This window comes from Symphalangus syndactylus, chromosome 13 (genome assembly GCF_028878055.3).
Source record: "Symphalangus syndactylus isolate Jambi chromosome 13, NHGRI_mSymSyn1-v2.1_pri, whole genome shotgun sequence".
NCBI classification, from domain to species: Eukaryota; Metazoa; Chordata; class Mammalia; order Primates; family Hylobatidae; genus Symphalangus; species Symphalangus syndactylus.
Genome location: NC_072435.2, coordinates 25,271,022 through 25,297,888, shown reverse-complemented (window position 1 = coordinate 25,297,888; position 26,867 = coordinate 25,271,022). Strand labels below are relative to the sequence as shown.

At 46.6% G+C, this 26,867-nt stretch overlaps 1 protein-coding gene across 16 annotated transcripts in view; it reads right to left on the bottom strand.

Annotated features, from left to right (window-relative positions):
- The window catches only part of ZNF160 (zinc finger protein 160), a 37,049-nt gene extending 14,351 nt beyond the window's left edge, over positions 1-22,698 (bottom strand). The window contains exons 1-6 of one of the 16 annotated variants that reach the window (XM_063615531.1): positions 22,449-22,697; positions 10,409-10,717; positions 9,542-9,666; positions 7,613-7,702; positions 5,274-5,333; positions 5,025-5,121 (exon numbers count right to left, since the gene is read on the bottom strand). In XM_063615531.1, coding sequence (XP_063471601.1) covers positions 5,025-5,096 — 72 coding nt within the window. In that variant the 5' untranslated portion in view covers positions 5,097-5,121; positions 5,274-5,333; positions 7,613-7,702; ... (1 more) ...; positions 10,409-10,717; positions 22,449-22,697. The other 15 variants (XM_063615522.1, XM_063615534.1, XM_063615526.1 and 12 more) reach the window with 15 other exon arrangements.
- Between the last annotated feature and the right edge of the window lie 4,169 nt (positions 22,699-26,867).

Sequence of the window (26,867 nt, the reverse complement as noted above, 5' to 3'; positions counted from 1 at the left end):
GTGCTGGGAAAACTGGCTAAACATATGCAGAAGAATGAAACTGGACCCCTATCTCTCACCATATAAAAAAATTAATTTGAGATGGATTAAATACTTAATATAAGACCTCCAACTATAAAAATCCTAAAAGAAAACCTAGGAAATACTCTTCTAAGACTTTGGCCTAAGCAAGGAATTTATGAAGACCTCATAATATATGCAGCAAAACAAATGCAGCAAATAAAAGGAATTTATGAAGACCTCATAATAAATGCAGCAAAATAAAAAATAGACAAGTGGAACTTAATTAAAGAGCTTGTACACAGAAAAACAAACTATCAACAGAGTAAACAATCTACAGAATGGGAGAAAATACTTGCAAACTATGCATCTGACAAATGACTAATATCCAGAATCTATAAGAAACATAAGCAAATCAACAAGAAGAAGACAAATCGCCCCATGAAAAAGTGGGAAAATAGCATAAACAGACACTTCTCAAAAGAAGTCGTAGTATTGGCCAACAAGCATATGAAAAAATGCTCAATACCCCAAACATCAGAGAATGCAAATCAAAACCATAATGAGACACCATTTCATACCAGGCATAATGGCTATTACTAAAAAGTAAAAAAAATTAACAAATATTGACAAGGCTTCAGAGAAAAAGAAACACTTTCACACTCATACACTTATGGGAATGCAAATTTGTTCAGACCGTGTGGAAAGCAGTTTGGAGATTTCTCAAAGACTAAAAATAGAATTACAATTCAACCCAGCAATCTCATTACTGGATATGTACCCAAAGGAAAACAGATTGTTCTATCAAAAAGACACCTATATTCATATGTTTATTGCAGCACCATTTACAATAGCAAAGACATGGAATCAACCTAGGTGACCATCAACAGTGGATCAGATAAAGAAAATATAGTAGACATATACCCTATGGAATATTACACAGCCATAAAAAAGCAAAATCATGTCCTTTGCAACAACATGGATGCAGCTGGAGGCCATTATCCCTAGCGAATTAATGCGCAAATAGAAAAACAAATACCGCATGTTCTCACAATGGAAGCTAAACACTGTGTGCACACGAACACAAAGATGAGAACAACAGACACTGCGGACTTTAAAAAGGAACAGGAAGGAAGGGGGGAAGGGCTGAAAAACTATCTATCGGGTACTATGTTCACTACTTGGGTGATGGGATCTTTGGAAGACTAAACCTTAACATCACAAAATACACCCACATAAGAAACCTCACGTGTACCCCCTGAATCTAAAATAAATAGTATAAAGTGAATCAAATAAAAGTACGTACCAATGTACACACAAAAATTCAAATCCATGAGACACATTCTGTGGAAAAATGAAATTGTTTTTCCTACTATAATCTCAGAAAATGCTTCTAAAATCAGATGTGGCCAGGTGCAGTGGCTCATGCCTATAATCCCAGCACTTTAGGAGGCCAAGGCAGGAGTACTGCGTGAGCTCAAGAGACCAGCCTGGGAAATACAATGAAACCTCATCTCTACAAAAAAATCAAGCTGGGCATGGTAGTGCGTGCCTATAGTCTCAGTTACTCCAGAGGCTAAGGTGGGAGGATCACTTGAGCCCCAGAGATCAAGGCTGCAGTGAGCTGTGATCACACCACTGGACACCAGCCTGGACAACAGAGTGAGACCCTGTCTCAAAACAATAAAAAACCAAACGAATAATAAATAAACAGATGTATAGTAGTTTTCCCCCATACCAGCAAGCAATCAACTGTGCAGCAGACACCGCTTGGGTGTCCTCCAACCCCAGTTCAGTTTCAACACCATCTACCTGGAGATAGTGGCAAATCCCATAGGTTGAGGGTTCAGTCCGACTTCGGGTGCCAACAGCAAGCCCCAGGTTGTTTTTCCTGTGCTTTTGACAGACTGACTATTAATCAGGGTTCCTGTAATTCCCTCATTGGGTTCAATTAATTTGCTAGACCTCACAGACCTCAGGGAGACACTTTATGTACATTTACCCATTTATTATAAAGGATATTACGATGAATACATATGAAGAGATGCATACAGTGAGGTATTGGAAAAGGGGCTGGAACTTCCATGCCCTCCCTAAGTATGCCACCCTCGGGAATCTCCACGTGTTCACCTACCCTGAAGCTCTCTGAACCGTGTGCTTTTGTGTTTTCATAGAAACTTCATGAAGTAGGCATAATTAAACCATTGGCCAGTGGTGATCAACTTAACCTTCATTGCCTCTTCCCCCACCGCCCGGTAGCTGAGGAGTGGAGTTTAAAGCCCCAATCTTCCAATCTTGCCTTGGATATTCTGGTGACCCAGGCCCCATCCTGAAGCTCGTTGGAGGCTGCCAGCTATCAGTCAATATATCAGTATGCAAAAAGACAACACTTTGGAAACTCTATAGATTTTAGGAGCTGTATATGCCAGGAACTGGGTCAAAGACAAAGGCCATGTGAACAATCCACCGGTAGATAAAGATAAAGCATACCATTTCATTTCGTAAGGCCTTCCAAAACAAGATAAACTGAACGAATAATTGAGAAAGGGGTAAGCAAAGAAAGATTATTTTTACAGTAGAATAATGTGTAATCGAAAGGAAGACAACAGTGCGTATATAAAGAATTAAACCAAGCCGGGCACAATGGCTCATGCCCATAATCCCAGCACTTTAGGAGGCACAGTCAGGAGGATGGCTTGGGCCCAGGAGTTTGAGACCAGCCTGGGCAACATAGGGAGACCCTGTCTCTACAAAAAACAAAAACATAAAACATTAGCTGGGTGTGGCAGCACACAACCGTAGTCCCAGCTACTCAGGAGACTGAGGTGGGACAATTGCTTGGGCCAAGGAGGTCAAGGCTACAGTGAGTCATGACTGTACTGTAACCAAGTACCCTCATTTTTCTAAGAAAAAGGGAGTGAGTTATTATTTTTTTCTCTTATTTTCTCCTTTCTCCATTTTCCCCTGTTGCCTACTTCCTACTTAGCCCTTTAGAAATACACTTATAACCTTTTAACTCCCCTTCAGCAGACACTCTCTACAGGGCAAGGTCATCTAACTATGTGCTTTGAGCTCCAGAGGCGAATCTCACCTGCCAGGAGGTTACCTCGAGGAACAGCAATCAATCTACAACCCAAAGTCCTGCTAGAAAACTCTCTCCCACCCGGAGAGTTTCAGCCACTTTTACAACCTAGTTCTGCCCACACAGGCACCAGTGGCTGCCAGCTCAACCCCTGGTACATAAGGCACAGAAGCAAGTTAGGGGGACACCCACCTGCTCGCTTCATCTCCTTAGTGCCATTCATGCCAAGTCCCCTTTTAAAAGCGCCTGCTTTCTGCTCCAAGAGCAATGCAGTACCTTAAGGCAGGAAGCCTGTACTTCTTCCCCTAAGCTAGCTTTGGAATAAAAAGTCACTGTCTTTCTACCAGACCTTGCTCTTGTTAACTGGACTCTGCAAGCAGCGAGCAACTGAACCTGCATGTCAGTGACAGAGCCGCTGTGCTCCAGCCTCGCTCCAGCAACAGAGTGAGACCCTGTCTCAAAAAATGTAGTAAAAGTTAAAAAGAAAATAAACCGCAGAATACAACATAGCTCCTGAATTCTAGGAACAGAAAATGGAGCAAAGTATAAAAATTCATTTCATATATACACATCCACAAAGTAATGCAACCCACTCAGACTCACAAGGAATAAGAAAATGAAAATAAAATGGGTTGCATTATCCCCAGATTTTCATAACATAAAATGAACACAGTGGCAAGTTTGCTTAATGAGGGGGAAATCTGACGTGGCATTGGTGGGAGAGGGCACCTCTGCACCTAGGGTAGGGATAGAATCTTGCCAGATCTAGCAACACAGGAAATGCACCATCCTAGAAGAGATCACTCTTCCAATCGCCCAGCCTGGAGGAACCCTTCACGATCTGTAGTGAAGTCGGCATGGTCATGGGCAGCCAAGGCGGCACTTTTTTTTTTTTTTTTTTTAAAAAAAGATCTTGTTCTATCACTCAGGCTGAAATGCAGTGGCACTATCATGGCTCACTGCAGCCTCAATCTCTGGGGCTCAAATGATCCTCCCACCTTGGGCTCCACAAGTGCTGGGATTACAGATGTGAGCCACCGTGCAGCACCCTGTGTGGCATTCTTTATAAAAGTGAGAAAGTTAAAAGATCCACCTGTCTTCATTCCCAGAATGCTCCAACAAGGATGTAGAAAAGAGAGCTCCTTTCCTAACACGAAAACACGTCAATGTTCAAAACTTGCAGGTTAACATACCACAACCAAACATTCACTGAAGAATTTGTTTAAATCTCATAATGATGTCAAAATACATTTCTACAGGACTCGCACTGACCCTTCCCACAGAACTGAGAACAGTGGCTCCCCATTGAGATGTGAGGGAGGGTGGAAGGCTGGACAGGAAAAGGGATGCTTCACCTCTTGGCACATAAATGTATCATTTCACTATAAAACAAATATATACATGATGCCATGTTTAAAATAAAAGAAGCGAAATGTTGACTCATAACTGGTAAAACAAAAATACAGTTCCATTCTCTCTAATGGCAAGGTTGTCCTGCTCATATGCCACTCTCACCTACAATACCCAACGGACAGAGGTTCTTCTAAGAACATCACAGTCTCCATGGGATACAGTTTAATGAATCTTGTGTTGTTACACATTTACATTGATGTCATACATTAAAATGGATGATGGAATGAAAGAATCATCTATCTCCAATGTCAGTGTCTAAACTTTCCATTCCGTTCCCAATCTTTATGAGTTTGGAGTCGGAAACCCAATGACTCACTTGTTCGGCTTCAAATGCAGTTATCAATGAGGCAGGAAAGCTTTCCCCTTAGTGTTCTTATTCCATGCCAGTGAGCAGGTAGTTGTGCACAGTAATACCTGACTTCATGGGCAGCTTCTGTTATCATGGTTTACACAGAGCTGACAGTGCATCCAGATGCGACCCCTGAACAATCCCTGCTGCCCAACAGCACTGACACCACAGGATCCTCACCCCGTCTCCATCCATGTCTGGGTGTGAGCCCTTCCCAGGACCATGCCCAGTGCAGCCTCTTCCCAAGTTCATGTCACTGGGTCACGGGAGATGGAATCTAAACGAGATGAGAGGGACTGAGGGAAGGCACGGGTGAGTGTGAGCAAACCTGTCAGGCAGGACGCTTCAGACTCAGAGAAGATTCGCAGTGCCAATGCCAGGCATTTTAGGAAGAAATAAAAGAACAATCCACCAGGAATATCACTTTACCTGAGTAAGGGCCATCCCTGACCCCTTTTCTTTCCTCTTCCTCTTCTTCCAGACTTCTTCCTTGGGTAACATAAAAGAGTCTTTAGAAGCCAATACTGAATATCCAAACTATGCTGCTTAGGGCTGAGAATCTATACATCTCCTTCATGTGCCACAATCACACGCACAGAAGATCTCACCCCGTGGAAAGATGGTCCTCTGCGCCCCGCTGCACAGGGGGAATACGGGGACGAGAGACTCCTGCAGGAAGAAGGGAGTTTCTGACCCCTGTCTTCAGAACCCACTCTCCTGGGGAAGCCCACACACACGCTGCAGCCGTGGGCAGCTGGGCTGGACTGAACTCCCCTTTAGGACACAGACCCAGCCCTGACCAAACCCCATGCAGAGCACAGCCCCCCTCACCTCTCTGTGGATCCCAGGCTGAGCTCAGCCTTCAGAAACAAAAGACAGGGATTGGTACTATGCTGGCTACAGAATAGAGCCAACTTGAAATATTACTCAGCTGGGCTCTAAAACACTGAAATGAAAACATGTCAAGGGGGCACAAGAGATGTTTCTGCAAAACGCCTGGGCGCTCTCATATGAAGCCAGGGTTGCGCTCCACTGTGGGGGCGAGCCCAGCACAGCCCCACCTTCTGGCTCCTCTCCTGTTGGGGACTTGTTCTCACCAGGATCCAGACTGGATACTGAAGGAGCAAAAAGAATCACACAGAACAGGCAACATGGACCAGAGGTGGGGGTGAAGGTGGGGCTGCAATGTCAAATAGGAGGCTGTGGGACACCACAAAGGTTTCCACGGAGGAAGTGATGTCAGAACAAAGACCTCAGGAAGAAAGGCTGCTTGTCACTTGCAGCTGAGAGGCCAGAGAGTTCCAGGCAGAGGGCCAGCCCACATGGAAGCCTTGAGGCAGGAGCAACCTTGGCTCCAGGAAAAGGAAAGGGGCCTGTGGGGCTGGAGCAGAGGGGGCTGGGAGGACACAGGAAGGAGATGACATCAGAGAGGTCCTGAAGGGCAGATCACACAGGGAGAGGTCTTCAAACATTCTTTCTCCCATACCTCAAAAGAATTTATAAAACCATGTATTTCCTCACCTGTTTTAAGTAAATGCATAATTGTTTCTTCATTTTACAAAGTAACACACTTACAACATAGTATCTTACATATTTTAAACATGACAAGAAGTTCAGCTGAGCCCCAGGAAGTACAGGGTTGCCCTCAGCTGAGATGTGCAAGACTGCAGGGATGAACACGTTTGGAGGAGTTTGGGAAGTCACTTTTATTTAAATAATTATTTATTTTTGAGACAGAGTTTCACTCTTGTTGCCCAGGCTGGAGTGCAGTAGGGTGATCTCGGCTCACTGCAGCTTTCACCTCCTGGGTTCAAGCGATTCTCCTGCCTCAGCCTCCTGTGTAGCTGGGATTACAGGCGCCTGCCATCACGCCCGGCTAATTTTTTGTATTTTTAGTAGAGATAGGGTTTTGCCATGTTGGCCAGGCTGGTCTCAAACTCCTGGCCTCAGATGATCTGCCTGCCTCGGCCTCCCAAAGTGCTGGGATTATAGGCATGAGCCACTGTGCCCGGCCAGGAAGTCACTTTTAGACATATGAAGATGGAGATGCCTGTTGGGACATCCCTGTAGAGAGTTTTGGAGACAACTAGACACAGGATTCTAGACCTCAGAGGACGGTCTGCAGGGGACATGGGGCTGTGTATTAATAGGTGGGGCATAAAGCCATGAGATGAGACAGTAAGGAAAGGCAGTGGGTGTGGACGGAGACAAGAAGAGGTGTAAGGACTGAGCCATGAGCACTTGCACACTCAGAGAACAAGAAAGTTCTGGAGACACCAGAAGAGGAAAGCAGAAAGTGATCAGAGTGGCAAGAAGATTGAATAGATTTGTAAAGGTTAACGGGGTGTCATAAAAGCCAAGACAACAGAAGAGGAAGTGATCAGCTGTGCTACATGCTACCGACAGGAAGAAAAAGATGAGGACAGGACGTAAATTACGGCATTTAGGAATGGGGAGGTCACTGATGATTGAAAAAGGAAGAATCAGTGGAATGCTGGATGTGAAAGCTAGATTCAAGCAACAATTCAACGGTTTAAGCAAGAATTGAAGACAAAGTGGCCGCACACGGCTCACGCTTGTAATCCCAGTATTTTGGGAAGTTGAGGTGGAAAGACTACTTCAGCCCAGGAGTTTGAGACCAGCCTGGCCAACACAGCAAGATCTTGTCTCTATATTTTTATTAAAAAAAGAAAAAAAAGAATTGAAGACAAAGTAAAACTAGTTTTTAGAATATTATGCTCTTAAATAGAGCATAAATAGGTACTTACTTATTACAGAGGGAAATGTAGTCGAAAGTATTTTTTTGTCTTAAAGATGGGAAAGTAGAAGAAAAAAAGGCTTTATTACACGTTGGAGATCTGTTCAGAGAGGAAAAAAATTGTTCATACTACTGTGACACTCAATACAGAATATTTCACCTCTAGTCACCACAATGTGTATCATTTTCCCCACAATGACAGGTTCTCCAGCAGACTCCCAGGTAGGGAGTCCCGCCATTTTACTCAATTCTGACACTGTCTACAAAACAGAATCAGACACCACAGCTTGACGGCTCAGTCGCACAAGACTGCCCTTGCTTCACATGCTGTACGCTCTGACTGACCTGGTCAGTGTGCTTCCCTAACACTTGCCTTGGGTTTGAATAACTAGCTAGCACAGCTTTTCCATCTGGCTGTTCATCTGTGCCCTTTGCAACATACTTTATAACAAATGAGTAAACTAAGTGTTGGCCTGAGTTCGGTGAATGACCGTGGCAAATTACTACAACCTGAGGAGGGGGGTCAAGTGAATCCCCAATTTACAGTTGGTCACCCAGAAGTTCAGGTCCCAACCTGCGACTTGTGACTGGCATTTGAAGTGGGGGCAGCCCTGTGGAACTGACCAACCAGTAAACAGCATCTGATCCTAATTCTAGCTGGACAGTGTCAGAATTGAGTTGAACTATAAAGGTCACCCAGTTAATGTCGGATGGAAAATGCATTGCTGGTGGGAAGAAGTTCCTCCACATTTTGGTGATGAGTTTTCTGTGTTGAGTGTTCACTATTATATTGACTATAATCAGCATCATATAATACTAAATATTATGTAATCAGTACTACATTAACTCATGTTCTCGCCCCTACCCAACCCCATCCCAGGGAAAGGGAGGAAGAGGGTGGCCCACAAATGAATGAGTTAAGTCACTGCCCTCTGGCTGAAAAGGTTACAAGTGGAAGCTAACCTCTGATGCCATAATTAATGAAATGCATAGCCTTATAGACAAGTTTTGCAATTCTCATCTTTATCTGTGTATTTTAAGCATATTTAAAATGTTACATTATAAAGACAGAAATCAACATGTCACAACTACATTACCCATATTCAATCAGCTCACCATTCACCTGAACCAAGGTCCCCTCCTTCTTCCTTCCTCTGTGTTTCCCTCTCTCATTCTGTACATATCTCATCCTCACCTTCTCTCCCTGGCTTTTTTTTTTTTTCTATGTTTCCCCCCAGGTTTCTGCTCCTTATTTTGAGCCCCTCTCCCCTCCTGCTCTTTCTCCCTTTCTTCCCTCCATTCCTTCTCTTCCGCCTGTTCTGCTCCATTCCTACAACTTCTTCCACCTCTTATTCCTCTTTCTGCCCAATCTTTTCATTGTCCCAATCCCAATCTCCACATATTTCTGCCTCTTTCTTCCCTCATCTTTGCTCCCCCTCTGTTCCCCCTATTAAATCCCCTCTTCCCTGTTACACCCCTTGTCCCCACTCTCTGGCACCCCCAGATCCCAAGCCTCCCCATACTGTGGTTCTGTCTCTGCTCTCCTTGTCACCAGCTGTCCCGTCTTGCTGTCCCAGCACCACATTGCTGTCTGCCCTGGCTCCAAATCCCTCCTCCTCTCTGCCACTCTCTGTCTGAGGAGCCTCCCCCTTTCTGCCCCTCTCCCTATCTTGCTGTCCTTCATCTCTCTGGAGACCCAGCTTTTCTCTACATTCCTCCAGTTGCTCCCTGCCCCACACTTTCTCAGCTTTGTCTTTCACTCTCAGTGTCTGTCTGCAAATTCCCCACCCATCCTCTGTGTTGCCATCTGTTCATGGTTCTCACTCGTCCTTTTCACTCCTTCTCAGTTTTTCTATTTCCTCTCTTTCTCCTGTCTCTCTTTCTCCTGATCCCCTTTGGCCACATATTTACAGGGAAGGGGATGGAATAAGATGCCCACCTACTGAAAGCACATCTTCTAGTGGAGTGGAATCTGGGACAAAAGAACACTGGAGGTGAACAGACAGGCCCAAGTCACCTCCTTCAACGCTGGGTCAGAGGAAGCCATGCTTATGAGGGGGAGGCCTGCAGGGTAGAGGAAAAGGCTCAGTGAGAGCAAGATGGGCGGGTGTCTCAGGGGAGGGGTGGGATCTGTGGAATCCCAGGACCAGGGTGAGGACTCTCTTGCACCGGAGCTGCGGTGCTGCTGTGCAGATGCAATGAAGGGCGAGGCTTAGAGGACCCAAAGGGTGAATGCACCTCGCGGGTGAGGACCTTACAAGGCACAGGGTGGCAACTGAGTAAAGGGTTTTAAGCAGGAAATGGCGTGAAAGCTGTCTACATGGCCTGATGGCAGAAATATTGCAAGCAGGACCTGTCTGTGTGGTTCAATGGGAAGTGACCCCTGACCTCTCATGGACACCTCTGAATTTACTTAGGAATGAAAGAGCCATGAGGGGATATTAAGGTCTATAGGACCCAGAGTGATGGCTCACGCCTGTAATCCCAGCACTTTGTGGGCTGTAATCCCAGCCGACCAGGAGGATCACTTGAGCCCAGGAATTTGAGACCAGCTCAGGCAACACGGTGAGACCTCCTCTCTACTAAATATACATAAAAAAATTATTTAAACATGGTGGTACACACTGGTGGTCCCAGCTACTCAGGAGGCTGAGGTGGGAGGATCGCTTGAGCCCAGGAGGTCCAGGCTGCCGTGAACTACAATCACGCATATATACATGTATGTCTCTGAGGACTCCTGCAAACCGAGTATGGATGTGCAGGAGCCTGGGAAGCCCAAGTTTAACCTAAACAGAGGGAAACTCACGTGTGAGGCCTTCACTCCAGGTGATCAGCTTCCAGCAGCTGCAAGAAGAGCTGGGTCCCCTGTAGGCGGGGCCCCGGGCAGGCACCTCATGCAGAGGGGCCAGGAGTTGGGAGGTGCCTGAGAGATGAAGTGGGCGGGGAGGCTTGGGGAAAGAGGGTGGCGCCTGCGCTTCCCTCCCTCTCGCTCCCAGGAGTCTGTTTCCAGAGCTTTGGAGGAGAGACCTACCAGCGAGGCTGAAGCCACTCAGTGGGCTGGGAGCTGGGATCTCTCTAGGTCGTCGGGGGGCAGTGATCGGATCCAGGAACGTTTCTGCAATTAAAATTAAGCATTTAAAGAAATGCTGTAACTGAATGAGATGCAAACTAGAATGTGAAACGCAAAACTTGAGCTTAGCAGGGAGTGTACAATTTCATGCTGATCAGCAGAACCTCCTTTCCATTTCTATTCCCTGCACACCCAGAAAGGACAGTGTCAACTTCAGTTCCAGAGCAGGGCTAAGGCCTATGTATTAGTTAGGTCAATAACTTGCTTTTTAAAAAGCAGTAACTTTTTACAAATAGAAATAAATTCCATTGTTCTTCCTTTATCCCATTCCACTCTTGAGATGACACAGCCTCAAATACCTTTGAGATAAACTTTGTCATCATAATATGCTTATGTCAATAATTTCTACATATAGTGTAATTTGAAATTCACTTTACACGCATTCCAAAAGTACTTGAAGAAATAGAAGAGAAACCAAAGAACACAGATTACAATATTTAAATAAAAATTGTTTTCTAAGTACTTATTTTAATCTGTTGTAGAAAAAAAGCCTGTAAAATCGTCTTCAGAAAACATTTACATTTATATTCACCTAAAGGGTAATTAATTTTGCAAGATTTTAAGCGTACTTGATAGGGTATTTTTTTTTCTTTTTTTTTTTTTTTTTAAGACGGAGTCTCCCTCTGTCGCTCAGGCTGGAGTGCAATGGCGCGATCTTGGCTCATTGCAACCTCTGCCTCCTGGGTTCAAGCGATTCTCCTATGTCAACCTCCCAAGTAACCGGGATTACAGGCGCACGCCACTATGCCCAGCTAATTTTTTTTGTATTTTTAGTAGAGACGGGGTTTCACCACATTGGCCAGGGTGGTCTCAAACTCCTGACCTCAAGTGATCCACCTGCTTTGGCCTCCCAGAGTGCTGGGATTACAGGCGTGAGCTACCATGCTGGCTGGATATTCTCCTTCACATGAACCCTCTACAAAGTAAAACTAGATTATCAAATATTAAATGGCATCGTATCTACTAGCAATAATTTTATGTCAACATCTGTGAATTTACCTCTACTTTGAAGTATGTTTGCCTCTCACATCCCCACATGTGGAAGATTTCATCAATGGAAAAGTGGTGATTAATTGAAAATACAATTGTTTAGACAGGAAAAATAGCATATTTCACAACTACATCTACACAGTTTCAAAAGATACGGTGTCTGGGATAGATGTGGGGACTTTTGCAAGGTAGGCAGCTCTGTGTTACGCAATATTGCCAAGTACCTATGTTGCCAAGAAAGCAGTTTCAGCATGGACTTCCATAATTCCAAGCAAAGAAATGATTTGATTTTGGATCTTTTCAATGAGAATAGTAGGGGTGAATCTGATTATAGATGAAAGCCATGAATCCATTTTGTATATGTAGAGTTTAAATGCTTATAAAATTTTCATTGAAGCAAAATCAGCATATTCACAAAAGATTTAAAAAGGGTATTTCTGGCCGGGCACGGTGGTTCATGCCTGTAATCCCAACACTTCACTTTGGGAGGCCGAGGCAGGTGGATCACCTGAGGTCAGGAGTTCAAGACAAGCCTGGCCAACATGGTGAAACCCCGTCTCTACTAAAAATATAAAAATTAGCCAGGCGCGGTGGCAGCGCCTGTTATCCCAGTTACTAGGGAGGCTGAGGCAGGAGAATCACTTGAACCCGGGAGGCGAAGGCTGCAGTGAGCCGAGATCGTGCCACTGCACTACAGCCTGGGCGACAGAGCAAGACTCCATCTAAAAAAACAAAAAAACAAAAAACAAAACAAAACAAAAAAACAAAGAAGAAAGGATGGGGGGGGAGGCTTAACCTTTGCTATTTGCTAGGATTACAGGGTCAAAATCAGCTTCTACATTGTCAACACATAACACCAAGTGAAACTCAAAAATAATGAACTTGCCCTGGTACCTTGGCCTTTGAGACTCGGCACTGAATCCAGCCTGGGCAACACAGTAAGACCCCATCTATACAAAGAAATTTAGAAATTATCTAGGTGTGGTGGTGCATGTCTATAGTCCCAGCTATTCAGGAGGCTGAAGTGAGTTTGAGATTGCAGTGAGCTATGATCACACCACTCCAGCCTAGGTGACAGAGCCTGTCTCAAAAAACAAAAAAACAAAAGAAAAAAGCTTTGAAGGGCACTCAGTCTTCACTGTGGGTGTACTGAATGTTCCTGTCACACATAAGAGACATCATTAACTGCTAAAAGAAAATTTCAGCTAATTGAAAAAATTAGATGCACCAAGTTTATTTCAAAGCCATATACATTTAAAATTCCCTTACAACTGTGCAATAGATCAACAAGTGAAATATAAGGAAACAAGGCATTAGCGATGCACATGCTCCAATGAGACCCCGATATCATACAAGGTAACACTCCAAACTATCATTTTATCCTCCAAAATGCATCTGAAAGCTTCTTGATCTACAACACAAAATAATCCAACACCAAAGGTAACCCAGAAATTTATCTCTGATATTTTCCCTGTAATTCCTCTATTTTAAAAAGTATTCTTTATATTTAAGGGAATGGTTGGCGACCTAAATTACCAGATACCCTTCCTCCACACACCCTGGTCGAGGGTCCTTGAGACGTCCCTGGACCTAAGCCCAGAGTTCTCTTTCTTCCATCCCGGTGCCTGGCAAATAGCAATGGAAACAACGTTCTGATCGTTGTCACTATGAAACTGAACACAGCACAAGTAGAAATTTCACCTTCGTTTCATCCTCTAAACAGACAAATCAGGTCCCGGATTAATTAAACGGTTCTAATGGCCAGTTCCAGGATGAAACCACTGCCCCACAGGGACCATCCGCTGATGCCCCTGCACCCCTCCTGGTACCCTGAGCTAAGATGAGTTGTGATCCTCTTAATGGTAGGATGCCTGTCTCCACCTGCAAACAAAATGAGGTTTTCACTTAAATCGTTTTCAGTGTAAGAGTAAAAAAACTTTAGCCTTCAATTAAGTGGCCCAGTACAATTCTGTTCTTTTGCCTTAAATTGTTTGAAATGTTGGATTAACTGAAAATAAGCAGGAAGCATCCCACTGAAAATTAGCAGGAAGCATCCCCGCCTAATTTCAATTAGCTGAAATTTTATTTTAGCAGTGTAATGCTGTTGATCCAGTCCTAGTGGAGAGAAAGGCTGACATAGCAGAAAATGACCTGGGGCCAAGAGTAGGGAGCCCAGACCCGCTCCTTTCCCGGCTCTGCCCGCTTCCCATAGCCCAGACTGCACCATAGCAGCTTCTACCCTCCCATCCCGCCGCCCTCTTCCACCCCTTTCCCATTGCCCAGACCCCACCCCAAGGCAGCTTCCACCCTTCTCACCCCACCCACTTCCCACTGTCCAGGCCCTGCCCCCATGGTAGTTCCACCCTCCCACCCCGCCCTCTTCCACCCGTTTCCGGTTGCCCAGACCCCACCCCAGGGCGGCTTTCACCCTTCTCACCCCCCCTCCCCCACTGTCCAGACCCCGCCCCCACAGTAGTTCCACCTTCCCGCCCCGCCCTCTTCCACCCCTTTCCCATTGCCCAGACCCCACCTCATGGTGGCTTCCACTCTCCCAACCCTGGCCCCTTGCCAGTCCAGGTCCCGCCCCCACGGCGGCTTCTACCCTTCCCACCCCGCCCCTCCCCACTGCCCAGGCCCCGCCCCACAGCAGTTCCACCCTCCCACCTGACCCTCTTCCACCCCTTTCCCATTGCCCAGACCCCACCTCATGGTGGCTTCCACCCTCCCCACCCTGGCCTCTCCCCACTATCCAAGACCCGCCTCTCGCTGGCCACAGCTCCCGCCCAGAATCCGCTTCCAGTTTTCTCACCGGCAGGAGAGCATTCAAGCCTGCCTTTCAGGGCACTCCAGCCCCGTCCAACCATACTCGGAATCCACCATCCCACCAGACGTTAAAATCCCCAGGTGCGCTCATGGGACTGGTAGCGAGTCCCAGGGTTCCCGCGGGAAACTCTGAGACCCGGTGGCTCTGCAGCTTTTCTATGACTTGAACCCTCTCCTTGATTTGGAGACTGGATTGCTCTTTTTAATACTCCCAGTTGGTGGCTAGTGTGCTTCCCAGCTGTCTGCAGGTTTGTTCTCATGAGAGATGACTCCACAGTGTCTAGTCTTTCCTTTGCATAACGATGAGGAATACAAAATGTCTTAATCTTATGAATATATAAATTGTCTGTTTATGCACAATGTTCAGTCGTTTATTCACTCATCTCCCGTGGAATCCTAAGCACAATTATAAAAGAGTCACGTTACATGAGATCAGCGTCTAACACAAAGCTTCTGTCTCAATAACAGTAAATAATAACAGCAACATTAACTGAAATATTAGTATTGCTAAAATGGGAGTGTAGTAAAAATTAAATAAGTAAATAATTAAAAGTAAGTGATATATGGTCAGGTGCGGTGACTTATGCTTGTAACCCCAACACCTTTGGGAGGCCGAGGTGGGCAGATCATATGAAGTCAGGAGTTCAAGACCAGCCTAACCAACATGGTGAAACCCCGTCTCTACTAAAAATACAAAAAAATGACCTGGGAGTGGTGGCACATGCCTGTAGTCCCAGCTACTCCAGAGGCTGAGGCAGAAGAATTGCTTGAATCCAGGAGACAGAGGCTGCAGTGAGCTGAGATCGCACCACTGCACTCCAGCCTGGGAGACAGAAGGAGACTCCATCTCAAAATGAATAAATGAATGAATGAATGAATGAAATATTAGGCCATTTTTATGGTCTTCACTTTGGGAGACTGATGTATGCAGGGGTCTTGTTTGTCCTTGGGGTGGTCTTTATCATGAGAAGGGAGTTGAGCAGGACCAGCTGAGGGGCACAGCCAAGGGCCTTTCATGGAGACCACTCTGCTTGCCCAACCTGTGGAAGGGCAAGCGCAAGTCCACCCAGAAACACATCTGGCTGACTATGGGATCGCTGTCTGAGGCTCAGCAGACCCACGTGGCCAATAAAATACCCTAAACTCTGCAAAAAGAAGAGTTTGTCTCTGTGCCCAGGCCCCTCCATGGAAAAAAGGTCCTGGGGTCTAAGATTTCTCACTTGGCAATGACGTTGGCTTGAATATTATTCACAGACCCAAATCCTAGGGTCTTGCATGGGGCAAACTGACCGCAGACCTGCAGGAAGTGAGAGTCTGAACAGAGCAGCAGAAAGGCAGGCAGAAGACTTGACAGAGGGGAGAAAGGAGAGACACAAACAGACCAACCCCTCCTCTCCCTCAATCACCCGCCTGGGGAAGCATTAGTTTCTCATCATACAGAGGACAATGGGGAAAGGGAGAAGTGTGTGCATAGGATGAGATGTGTGTTGGGTGGACAGAAAGACTCCTTTCCCTAAATGTGACCCCATTAGCTCACCCCATTCTATTGCACAAATTCCTGAGCAGAGGGACACCCTGTGGGGATGAACACAGCTCTTCCTTCCTCCAGTTCCTGAGTCTCCCTGCCATGACCAGGGCTGTAACCCTCCAACTCCCTTCCCAGGGCCCCGTGGCCCCTAAGCACTGGAGAAAGATCCGTGTTCCACAGCGGGTTTCAAGGACCTTGCCCCTCAGCTCCCCAGCTGCCTTGTGACTCTGTGACTCTGTTATCTTGGAATAAATAGGGAGGGGCCACTGGCCTGGCAGCAAGAATGTGGCAGCTTTATCTTCCCAAGGACAGTCCCAGTGGAAACCTTTGGGCCGCAGGTCAGTGTGCTGTGTTTCACTCTGATTCTTGGAAAAATCTTTCCCTTACTCTGGGACCCTGATAACCACTCCCTCTTGATTTGCACCCAGAGACACCCCCACAACAAACCCTCCCTGATGAAAGCCATCTGCACCTGATTCTTAGGACCCCTGTTGCCCTTCTGGACCCAGACATGCTTACAAACTCCCACACTCCCCATATACTTCATAAAGATCCCACAATCCCCAGATACTTCATAAAGATCCAGAAGCCCTGTTATGAAATCTCGCAAGCCCCAGTAACTCATGGAATAATATACACAAACACCCCAGGAACTCACTGACCCAGGGCAACGTATTTCCACTCATAGTGACTCCACCCCACAGGGGAATACCACTAAAACCTACCAATAAAACGGAGATGTCTCTAATGATGCAATTAGACCCCAGCATCAGGAAACACTCCAAATGAGCATTTCATCTTCCCAAACACAACTGAAAGCTTACTGATCTGCAACTGAAAATACCCCGAATGCCAAAGGCAACCCAGAAAATCATCTCTGAGATTCTTGCTATCTTTCCTCTGTGGGTTTCAGGATGGTTTTTGGACTTCCCAAAGCCTCCACAGAAATCACTCCGTGGAGCGGATGCTGTGGAGCAGCTCTGGGATCCACACCCTCAGGCCAAGGCGCCCATCCTCCTGCTGCTGAAGCTCCCTGTGGGCTCAGCTTAGGTCTTGGTTCTAAGTACACTTCAGGATGTTTCTCTCTGCCTGATTCCACTGCCTTCAGTCCTCTTCACTGTGATGATGAGTTTCTGAATTAAATTCCTGCACGCAAATCTCTGTGTCAGCATCTGTTTCCCAGGTAACCTGAGCTGAGACATCAGGGCATTACAAAATGATCCTGCAGCCCCACATCCACCCCAAAACCCACTTCCAGGTGCTATAGCCAGACTTGAACCTTCTTTCCAAGGGTGCCACACACCCCGCCGTGGGCCAGGTGCATGCAGCATCCATCCAGCTCCTCTAGAGGCTCACCATTGCTTCCATGCCTCACTCGACACTCTAAGGACTTCTTCACCTGCCTCCATTTTTCTACTTCTCTTCCAGCCTGAGGAGCACACTGGATTGAAAGGCCTCTGGACACAGGCAATGCGGCAGGAACGGACACAAACTGCTATCTGCAGGACAGTGGGTCTCAAGTCTAGATTCTAGAAAGTTGGCCATGCTGGAAGGAATTGCCAGCAATTTGGGGACACCATGGAGTCCAGCTTAAAGGCAGGTGAAGATTGGCCGGACTGAGCTGACGGAGGATGTCCAAGAAAAAGAGAGGCCCCAGATCTCATGAGGGAGGCTGCCATTGTCCCCTTGCCTCTCTACTCACAGTCACCTGCAAAATTCCCCGGCTGTTTAGGGAGTGCCTCCTTCATGGACCATTTAGCTTCTGAAGTTCTCACCACCCTTCCTGAAGGGAATCCAGGACCCCTGACTGTGAGCACATCACCTGCTGGAAGGCAAAGCTGCCCAGGATGGCCACTGGGCCCTGGTGATGTGCAGAGCGTGGAAGACCCGGGAGCTGGAGTAAGGCGGTGGGGACGCCTCCGCACTGGCTGAGGACACAGGGTCTGAGGGGCTTTTCAGGCCTCAGTGAGGCCTTCTGCTCTTATATAGACTGGAATAAATAGCCACAGGAAATTTAGACCAATTACGGATAAAATTTCCAGAATATGAGGCCACCCTCACTACCCGCCCTATCCTTTTGGTCTTCCCTGAGGACTCCTCAGCCCCACCCCAGCCCCAGCATCTGAACTATAACCCCGGAGCAGGTGCTGGAGTCATCCCGTGGCCAAGATGGAGACTGCATCTTCCAACAGAGGGAGACACAAAACACTCAAAATAATCCACGCAGAAGAGTGTCCGATGTGGTGATGGATGCGGAGACAGTGAAACCTGAGTAACGTGACTGACAGGCAGAGAGAACTTCAGATGGGGGTGCAAGAGGGTGGGAGACAGCTCTGAGGCTAGACCCAAAGGAGAAGAAAGGGACAGAGCTGTGATGATTTGGGGACACAGGGTAAGAGGAGGGACAAAGACTGAGACAGGAAAGGTTTTGATATTTGGGAAAAGAGAAAAACAAATGTGACTGGGGCAGAGGGAGTCATGAGATGAGGGCAAGCTCCCAGGAGGAGGCTGGACAGTGGCGGGGGCCCTGGACACAGGGCTGTGGAGCCACAGTGAGGAGTTGGGCTTTTGTCCTGGGGAACACGGGAAGCTGGTGGAGGGCCCCCTGCCAGGGACTGACACGACTGCTTTAGATTTAGCCATAACTCTAATGCAGAGAAAGGCCTCCGAAGATGGTCTCTCTGCCTCCGAGTCTATGCCCCGGCTTCCACCCTTGTAGTTTTGGTTTTGTTTTGTTTTAAATTTTAAAGGACTGAGTCTCATTTAAATTTTTAATTGCAGTGGGCACTCCCCACTTCCTAGAAGAACTGCAAAACACAGATGGACACCCAATTCTGCCAAACATTAAGGGGGTCAGTGTTGCTCAGACTGAGGTATATTGACTGAGTCCCTCACCTTCACGTTGCAGGTGGATTTACTGAGGGCTAGAGGGGGAGACGTTTCACTAAGTCATCCAAGTTGAATTAGAAGATGTATCTGACTCTACGACGGCCTCAAAGGGCCAATGGGCAACACTAGACTTTCTCATGCCCCCCCTGGAAAATTCCAGGATCTTCTTTCACATACCTGGGCAAAAGAAACTTCCCTTTCACGGCTTTATCACATTGATCCCAAACATTAAATTCCCCTTTTCCAGAAAAACACAACATACTAATGAAACGCAGAACTGTGAAAACATGGCTATTGGTGTTGAAAACAGTCAAAGACTGTCAGCTATAGAGATGAACTCTCTCAGCAAATTTTTTCATGAACACATAAGCTCTGCTGGAATAAGGTTTTGAGTCAATCCAGCCCATCCTTCCACATTTACAGAAAATAGAACTGACAAAAGGGACTTGAGGGGGATATCTACTTAGTAGTTCACAGGTCACTATTTTAAGAGATGACATAAGGGAAAAAATGACTAGTAACAAATTAGTTGGCTGAGCGCGGTGGCTCACACCTGTAATCCCAGCACTTTGGGAGGCTGAGGCAGGTGGATCACGAGGTCAGGAGATCGAGACCATCCTGGCTACCATGGTGAAACCCCATCTCTACTAAAAATAGAAAAAATTTGCTGGGCGTGGTGGCGGCTGCCTGTAGTCCCAACTACTTGGGAGGCTGAGGCAGGAGAATGGCATGAACCCGGGAGGCGGAGCTTGCAGTGAGCCGAGATTGCACCACTGCACTCCAGCCTGGGCAACAGAGCGAGACCCCGTTTCCAAAAAAAAAAAAAAAAAAAAAAAACGAATTAGTTAATAGGTTCTTAGGTCAACTTTAAAAGAAAAAAAAAGTGTCATTGATATCTTTATCAAATACACACTGATACCATCTAAAATTCCTACTGATGGCCAGCGTAGTGGCTCACGCCTGTAATCCCAGCACTTTGGGAGGGATCACTTGAGATCAGGAGTTCGAGACCAGCCTGGCCAATATAATGAAACCCTATCTCTACTAAAAATATGAAAATTAGCCAGGTGTGGTGGTAGGTGCCTGTAATCCCAGCTACTTGGGAGGCTGAGGCAGGAGAATCACTTGAACCTGGGAGGTGGAGGTGGCAGTGAGCCGAGGTCACACCAGTGCACTCAAGCCTGGGTGACAGAGTGACTCCATCTCAAAAAAAAATAAATAAGGGCCGGGCGCGGTGGCTCACGCCTGTAATCCCAGAACTTCGCGAGGCCGAGACAGGCAGATCACTTGAGGTCAGGAGGTCGAGACCAGCCTGGCCAACATGGTGAAATCCCGTCTCTACTAAAAATACAAAAAATTAGCCAGGCGTGGTGGCACACACCTGTAATCCCAGCTAGTTGGAAGGCTGAGGCAGGAGAATCACTTGAACCTGGGAGACAGAGGTTGCAGTGAGCTGAGATCACGCCACTGCCCTCCATCCTGGGTGACACAGTGAGACTGTCTCAAAAATAAATAAATAAATAAATAAAAATGAATAAAATTACCTACTGACTACCAAAGAGTATTTCCAATATATGATAAAGAGTAGAAAGCATGCAGACCTCAATCTGAACTCAACACAATTAACTTCAAATGGAAACCATTTTGAAAATATATTATTTAACATGTATATATTATTTAACTATATATGGAATTCTACAAAGGGAAAAAATTGAAAATATATCACATTTAGAAAAGAATGACATGAGCCAATATAGGATTCCACAAAAGCTTACTTCAGCAATAATTACATATAGAAAAAGAGACTGAATTAGATAAGCTTCATCTCAACCTTCAGCATTAACTGTGAGATGAAAGGTAAATACAAGGTACCAGGCAGTGACACAGTCAGTCACTCCTTGCCCCTCTTCACTGCCCCACACCCTACACCATCCTAGGAAACAGGAAGAGGGAGACCCACAACTGAATGAGGCAAGTCACCGCCCAATGGCTGAACAGCATGGGCAAATGAAAGCTAGCCTCTGATGCCATCATTATAAAACGCACAAGCCTTTTACACAGAGCTTTGTAATTCTCTTACTTATATGTAGAATTTAAACAATTAGATTACAATTTAAATGTAATACATTATAAATAGAGAAATCAAATTGTCATATCCAATCTCAACTCACCTCTCATCTGGCCCCAGGGCGCCCCTCTTGCTTTATAACTATGTGTTCCTCTCCCCCATTTTGTACCTCTCACTTTCACCTTGTCTCTCCAGCCCTTCTTTTTCCCCTTTTATTTTCCCCCTAGGATTCTGACGATTTTGTGCCTCTTTTTTCTTTTGCTGTTTCTCCCTTCTTTGTTTTTTCCCCTTATATCTGTTCTACTCCATTCTTCCAATTTGTTTCACCTCCTGTGGCGTTTTCTTTCCAATCTTTTCATCGTCCCAATCTCCATCTATTTCTGCCTCTTTCTTACCCCATCTCCGCGCCTCCTCTGCTTTCCCTGTTAAATCCCCTCTTCCCTGTTACCACCGCTTATCCCCATTCTCTGGCACTCCCAGATCCCAGGCCTCCCTGTGTTGCGGTTCTCTCTCTGCTCGCCTTGTCACCAGCTGTCCCCTCCTGCTGTCCCAGCACCACGCTGCTCTGTCTGCCCTGGCTCCAAATCCTTTCTCCTCTCCGCCACTCTCTGACTGAGGAGGCTCCTTCTTTGCTGTCCCTCTCCTTATCTTGCTGTCCTTCATCTCGGGACATGGAGCTTTTCTCTACATTTCGCCAACTGCTTTTCTGCCCCTGCTACTTTCTTGACTGCTTCTTTCACTCTGTCGCTGCAAATCCCTCACCCATCCTCCACTTTGCCATCTGTTTATGGGTCTCCCTATTTTTCTTTTCTCTTTCTTGGTTTTTCCAATCTTCTCTCAGTGGCTTTTTGTCTCTCTTTCTCCTGATTCCCTTGGGCCACACATTCACTGGAGGGTTTGGAATAAGATGTCTGCATGTTGGAGGAGTACATTTTCCAGCGGGTGGTGCTGGGCAGGCAAAAACACCGGGTGTCACAGGACAGGCCCCGGGCACCTCCCCAACGAGGGCTCAAGGGAAGCGGTGACTGCGAAGGAGAGGCCTGGGGAGCAGCAGGGCCCGGCACGAGGAGGGAGGTGGGGGACGACGGCGCCTTAGGACAGGGGTGGGATCTGCAGGATTCCCGGACCAGGCGGAGGCGCGGCCTCCCCGGGACTGGGGCGGCGGCGCTGCGCTCCACGGGCCGACGAGCGCGAGGCTGGGAGGCGCCCAAGGCAGGCGGTGAGGGCTTTAAGCGATGCAGGGCGGGAGGAGTCAGTAAAGGATTTTAAGCAGGAAAATCCTGCTTAAACGTTTAAAAAACCGGGAAAGGCCGTGTTTACTTGGCCCAAGGCAGAAAGACCGGGGGCAGGGACCAGCCTCTGGGCGACTTTAACCCAAAAGGAAGCGTCTCCGGGCCCACACCGCAAGGCCTGTTTACCTGAGGTGGAGGGTGCGGTGCGGAGACTTTAAATCCGTAGCGACCCTCGGGCATCGGGTGTGCGAATGGGGGACGGCGAGGCGCAGGTTGAGTCTACACAGAGGAACACTCATACGCCATGGTGTGATGCTTGCTCCGCACGATCCACTTCCGGGTCTGGGGGCAACTGCGCGGAGGAAAGCGACCGAGCGGCCTGGGGCGGGGTCCGAGATGGGCGGAACCGGAAAAGGGCGGGGCGTTGAGAGAGCCTGGCTGAGGCAGGGGCTGCGGGGCAGGGACCCCAGGGAAGGAACCGGGAGGAGCCACTGGGGAGGGGCGGGGAGTGACCGAGTGAAGGGACCCGGGGGCTGGCCGGGGAGGAGCCGCCGGGGAAGGGGGGGGGAGGAACCGCGGGAAGGGACCGCGGGGGAGGGACGCGAAGGGACCGCGGGGGAGGGAGGCAGAGGGACCGCCAGGGAGGGACCCGGGGGAGAGGCGGGGCTGGCCGGGACACGTTAGGGTCTGCGATTTCGTGTGATGCCCACTGCCCAGCGCCCAGAGCTATCTGTAGTGTCTTGTGGAACGGCGTAGATGTTTCAAACGGTTTCAAGTTAAAAGCACAGTTGTGTAGGTTATTTTGGAAACCAAACTGCTTTCCTCTTAGAATGGAAACGGTTTATGTTGAAACCATTTTTTGCTAGCGCGTTTACCCAGTAATGTTATTGACGCTGAAGCAGCCCAGGAGTCTGGGAACCTGGGTCGACACGGAGCGGTGATGGCATCCTGGAAAGTTTCTGCGATTAAAATTAAGTAATTTAAAAGCCCTGAAATTAGCAATAACTTTTAAAAAATAGATATAAATTGCATTGTCCTTTTTTATACTTACTATTCTATTCCGTGCGAGATGACAACCTCAAACGCCTATACTTTTTTTTTCTTTTTTGAGCCGGAGTCACGCTCTCGTCCAGGCTGGGGTGCAGTGGCATGATCTCTGCTCACTGCAACCTTGGCCTCCCGGGTTCAAGCAATTCTCCTGCCTCAGCCTCCCGAGTAGCTAGGATTACAGGCGCTCTCCACCACGTTCTTTAGTGGAGATGAAGTTTCACCATGTTGCTTAGGCTGGTCTTGAATTCCTGACCTCAAGTGATCCACCCGCCTCAGCCTCCCAAAGTGCTGGGATTACAGGCGTGAGCCACCATACTTTAGGCCCCAGGAACTACTTTCACCTACTGAATATATATTAAGTCCTTTGCCACAAAAAGGTAATATACATAATTTATCTCAGAACAATTAAGATATTTACCACTGTAAATGACGAATTCAGACTTAGAGAAGGAAAGATTTTATTCAAAAGGACTATTGCAATAGAGAGAATGTTCCAATCACAAGATCTGAAAATGTCCAAGAGACACAAACTAAAAAGCTTTTTTTTCTTTCTTCATATATGGAGGAGTAAACAAGGCTAGAAAGCACAAGCACAAGTTATGAGGCTGTGGATGAGCACTTGGCATGACTACAGTTTTTCAGGGAAAGGTTATGTTATGTTATGTTATGTTATGTTATGTTATGTTATGTTATGTTATGTTATGTTATTTCTTGGAGAGAGTCTTGCTCTGTCACCCAGGCTGGAGTGCAGTGGCGTCATCTCTGCTCACTGCAACTTTTCATCTACCAGGCTCAGGCAATCCTCCCACCTCAATCTCACCAGTAGCTGGGACTACAGGCACACGTCACCACGCCTAGTTAATTTTTGTACTTTTTGTAGAGACAGGGTTTCGCCATGTTGCTCAGGCTAGCCTCGAACTCCTGAGCTTGAGGGATTCCCCCACCTTGGCCTCCCAAAGTGCTGGGATTACAGGTGTGAGCCACCGTGCCCGGTCTACTTATTTTCTGAGAGAGCATCTTGCTCTGTTGCCCAGGCTAGAGTGCAGCGTCAAGACCATAGCTCACTGCAGCCTTCAACTCTGGAATCAAGTGATCCTCCTACCTCAGTCTCCCAAGTAGCTGGGACTACAGGTTTGCACCGCCACACTCCACTAATTTTTTTACTTTTTGCAAAGGCGGATTCTCACTATGTTGCCCAGGCAAGTCTTGAACTTCTAGCCTCAACTGATCCTCCTGCCTTGACCTCCCAAAGTGTTGGGATTACAAATGTGAGCCTGGCTCATCATGGAATTCAAGACCAGTTTGGGCAACATAGCAAGACTCCCATCTCTACAGAAAATTTTTAAAAATTAGCTGGGCATGGTGACACACACCTGTAGTCCCAGCTACTCAGGAAGATTGCTTGAGCCCAGGAGTTCGAGGTGGCAGTGAGCTATGATCCTGACACTGCACTCCAGTCTGGGCAACAGAGTGAGAACCTGTCTTTCAAAAAAAAAAAAAAAAAGCTTACTCTTGGGAGGGGCTGTTGTTAAGGAAAAGTTGTTCCAAATTACACTGACGAAGAATGGGTCAGAGGGCTGGGCATGGTGGCTCAGGCCTGCAATCCTTGCACTTTGGGAGGCCGAGGCGAGCAGATCACGAGGTCAGGAGTTTGAGACCAGCCTGGTCAACATCGCGAAAACCTGTCTCTACTAAAAACAAAAATTAGCTGGGCGTGGTGGCGTACACCTGTAATCCCAGCTACTCAGGAGGCTGAGGCAGGAGAATTGCTTGAAACCAGGAGGCAGAGGTTGCAGTGAGATGAGATCATGCCACTGCACTCCAGCCTGGCGACAGAGTGAGACTCCATCCTATAAATGAATGAGTGAATAAATAAATAGTGAATTAGTAATCAAAAACCTCAAAAAAGAAAAGTTTGTAGCTGGGCATGGTGGCCCACACCTGCAATCCCAGCACTTTGGGAGACCGAGGCAGGCAGATCCCTTGAGATCACGAGTTTGAGACCAGCCTGGTCTACATGGCGAAACCCTGTCTCTACAAAAAATACAAAAATTAGCCGGGTGTGGTGGTGTGCACCTGTAGTCCCACCTACTTGGGAGGCTGGGATGGGAGGATCACTTGAGCCCAGGAAGTTAAGGCTGCAGTGATCCAAGATTGCAACACTGCACTCTACTGGGCAATAGAGCAAGATTCTGTCTCCAAAAAAAAAAAAAAAAAAAAAAAAAAACACTGTCTTAAAAAGTTCTGGAGTTTGTGTAGGTTTGGAGAAAACTCCTGCTGAGCCATACCCTCTGCACTAGAGAAGGAAATATTATACCAAAATACACAAATCAATAGACATTCCCTGATACGACAGTTCCACATATTGCAAATTTAAAACTATGAGTACTAAGGTGTCATCAACAAAACTGCTGATATAATAAAAAGCCAAGTTCATTTATAATACATGGAAATGTACAAGAAGAAAGTAGCAGTCCTGGAGTGACATCAGCAAGGTGGTTGACTATAGAAGCCTAGTAAAAATCATATATAAGAACAAAGTAATTTTACTAAAGTTGAAAATAAACCTTGGCATTATCACTGTCGATACTGAAACTAAACTTTAGATGGAGTTCATTGCAGTTCCTGTGAAGTGGCCACAAGTTAAAATTCCTAAAAACGTTATCAGGGTGAATATATAATTTCTAGTTTATCTACCAAAACAAAACAAAATTCACACTGTGTATGTTAATTTTTAAAAGGAAGGTCATAAACAATAATTAGTCTTTTCAAATTATTACACTGAACACTCTAAGGACAAAAAAAAGAGTGCTATTTTTATCCTTATCCCCCACATTTAAAACATTTTAGGGTATTTTCCATATTCTTACTATATTTGTACTTTCCCTTCATGTAAATCAAGATGTATTCCTTGGGTCTTATTTGACACACAAGAAGCATGTAGAAAAATAATCATACAGTGCAATAGTCACCAAGAGTGATACAGCTGGCCAGGCACGGTGGCTCACGCCAATAATCCCAGCACTTTGAGAGGCTAAGGCAGGCAGATAACCTGAGGTAAGGAGTTTGAGACCAGCCTGGCCAACGTGGTGAAACGTTGTCTCTACTAAAAATACACAAATTAGCCAGACGTGGTGGCGGGTGCCTGTAATCCCAGCTACTTGGGAGGCTGAGGCAGAAGAATCGCTTGAACCCGGGAGGCGGAGGCTGCAGTGAGCTATTGTGCCACTGCCCTCCAGCCTGGGTGACAGAGCAAGACTCCGTCTCGAAAAATAAAAATTAAAAAAAAGAGTGGTACAGCTTTCATGGTGTAAAATAACTTTCTTGGGATTTTCATTATATTCACATAAGTATCCTGAGGCAGGGTATGGGGAGAACAACTCAAGTGCACTCTGTAAGTGTATGTTCCCAACACTCTATTTAATTCCAAGAAAAGAAAATGGTTCTATTTTTCAGCCTTAAGGGTCTAATGGTGTGTTGTTATTGTCTGTTACAAAGTAACCTACTGAGGTGGGATAAAACTATGTTTGCAGAGAGAACATGATGCATTCATAG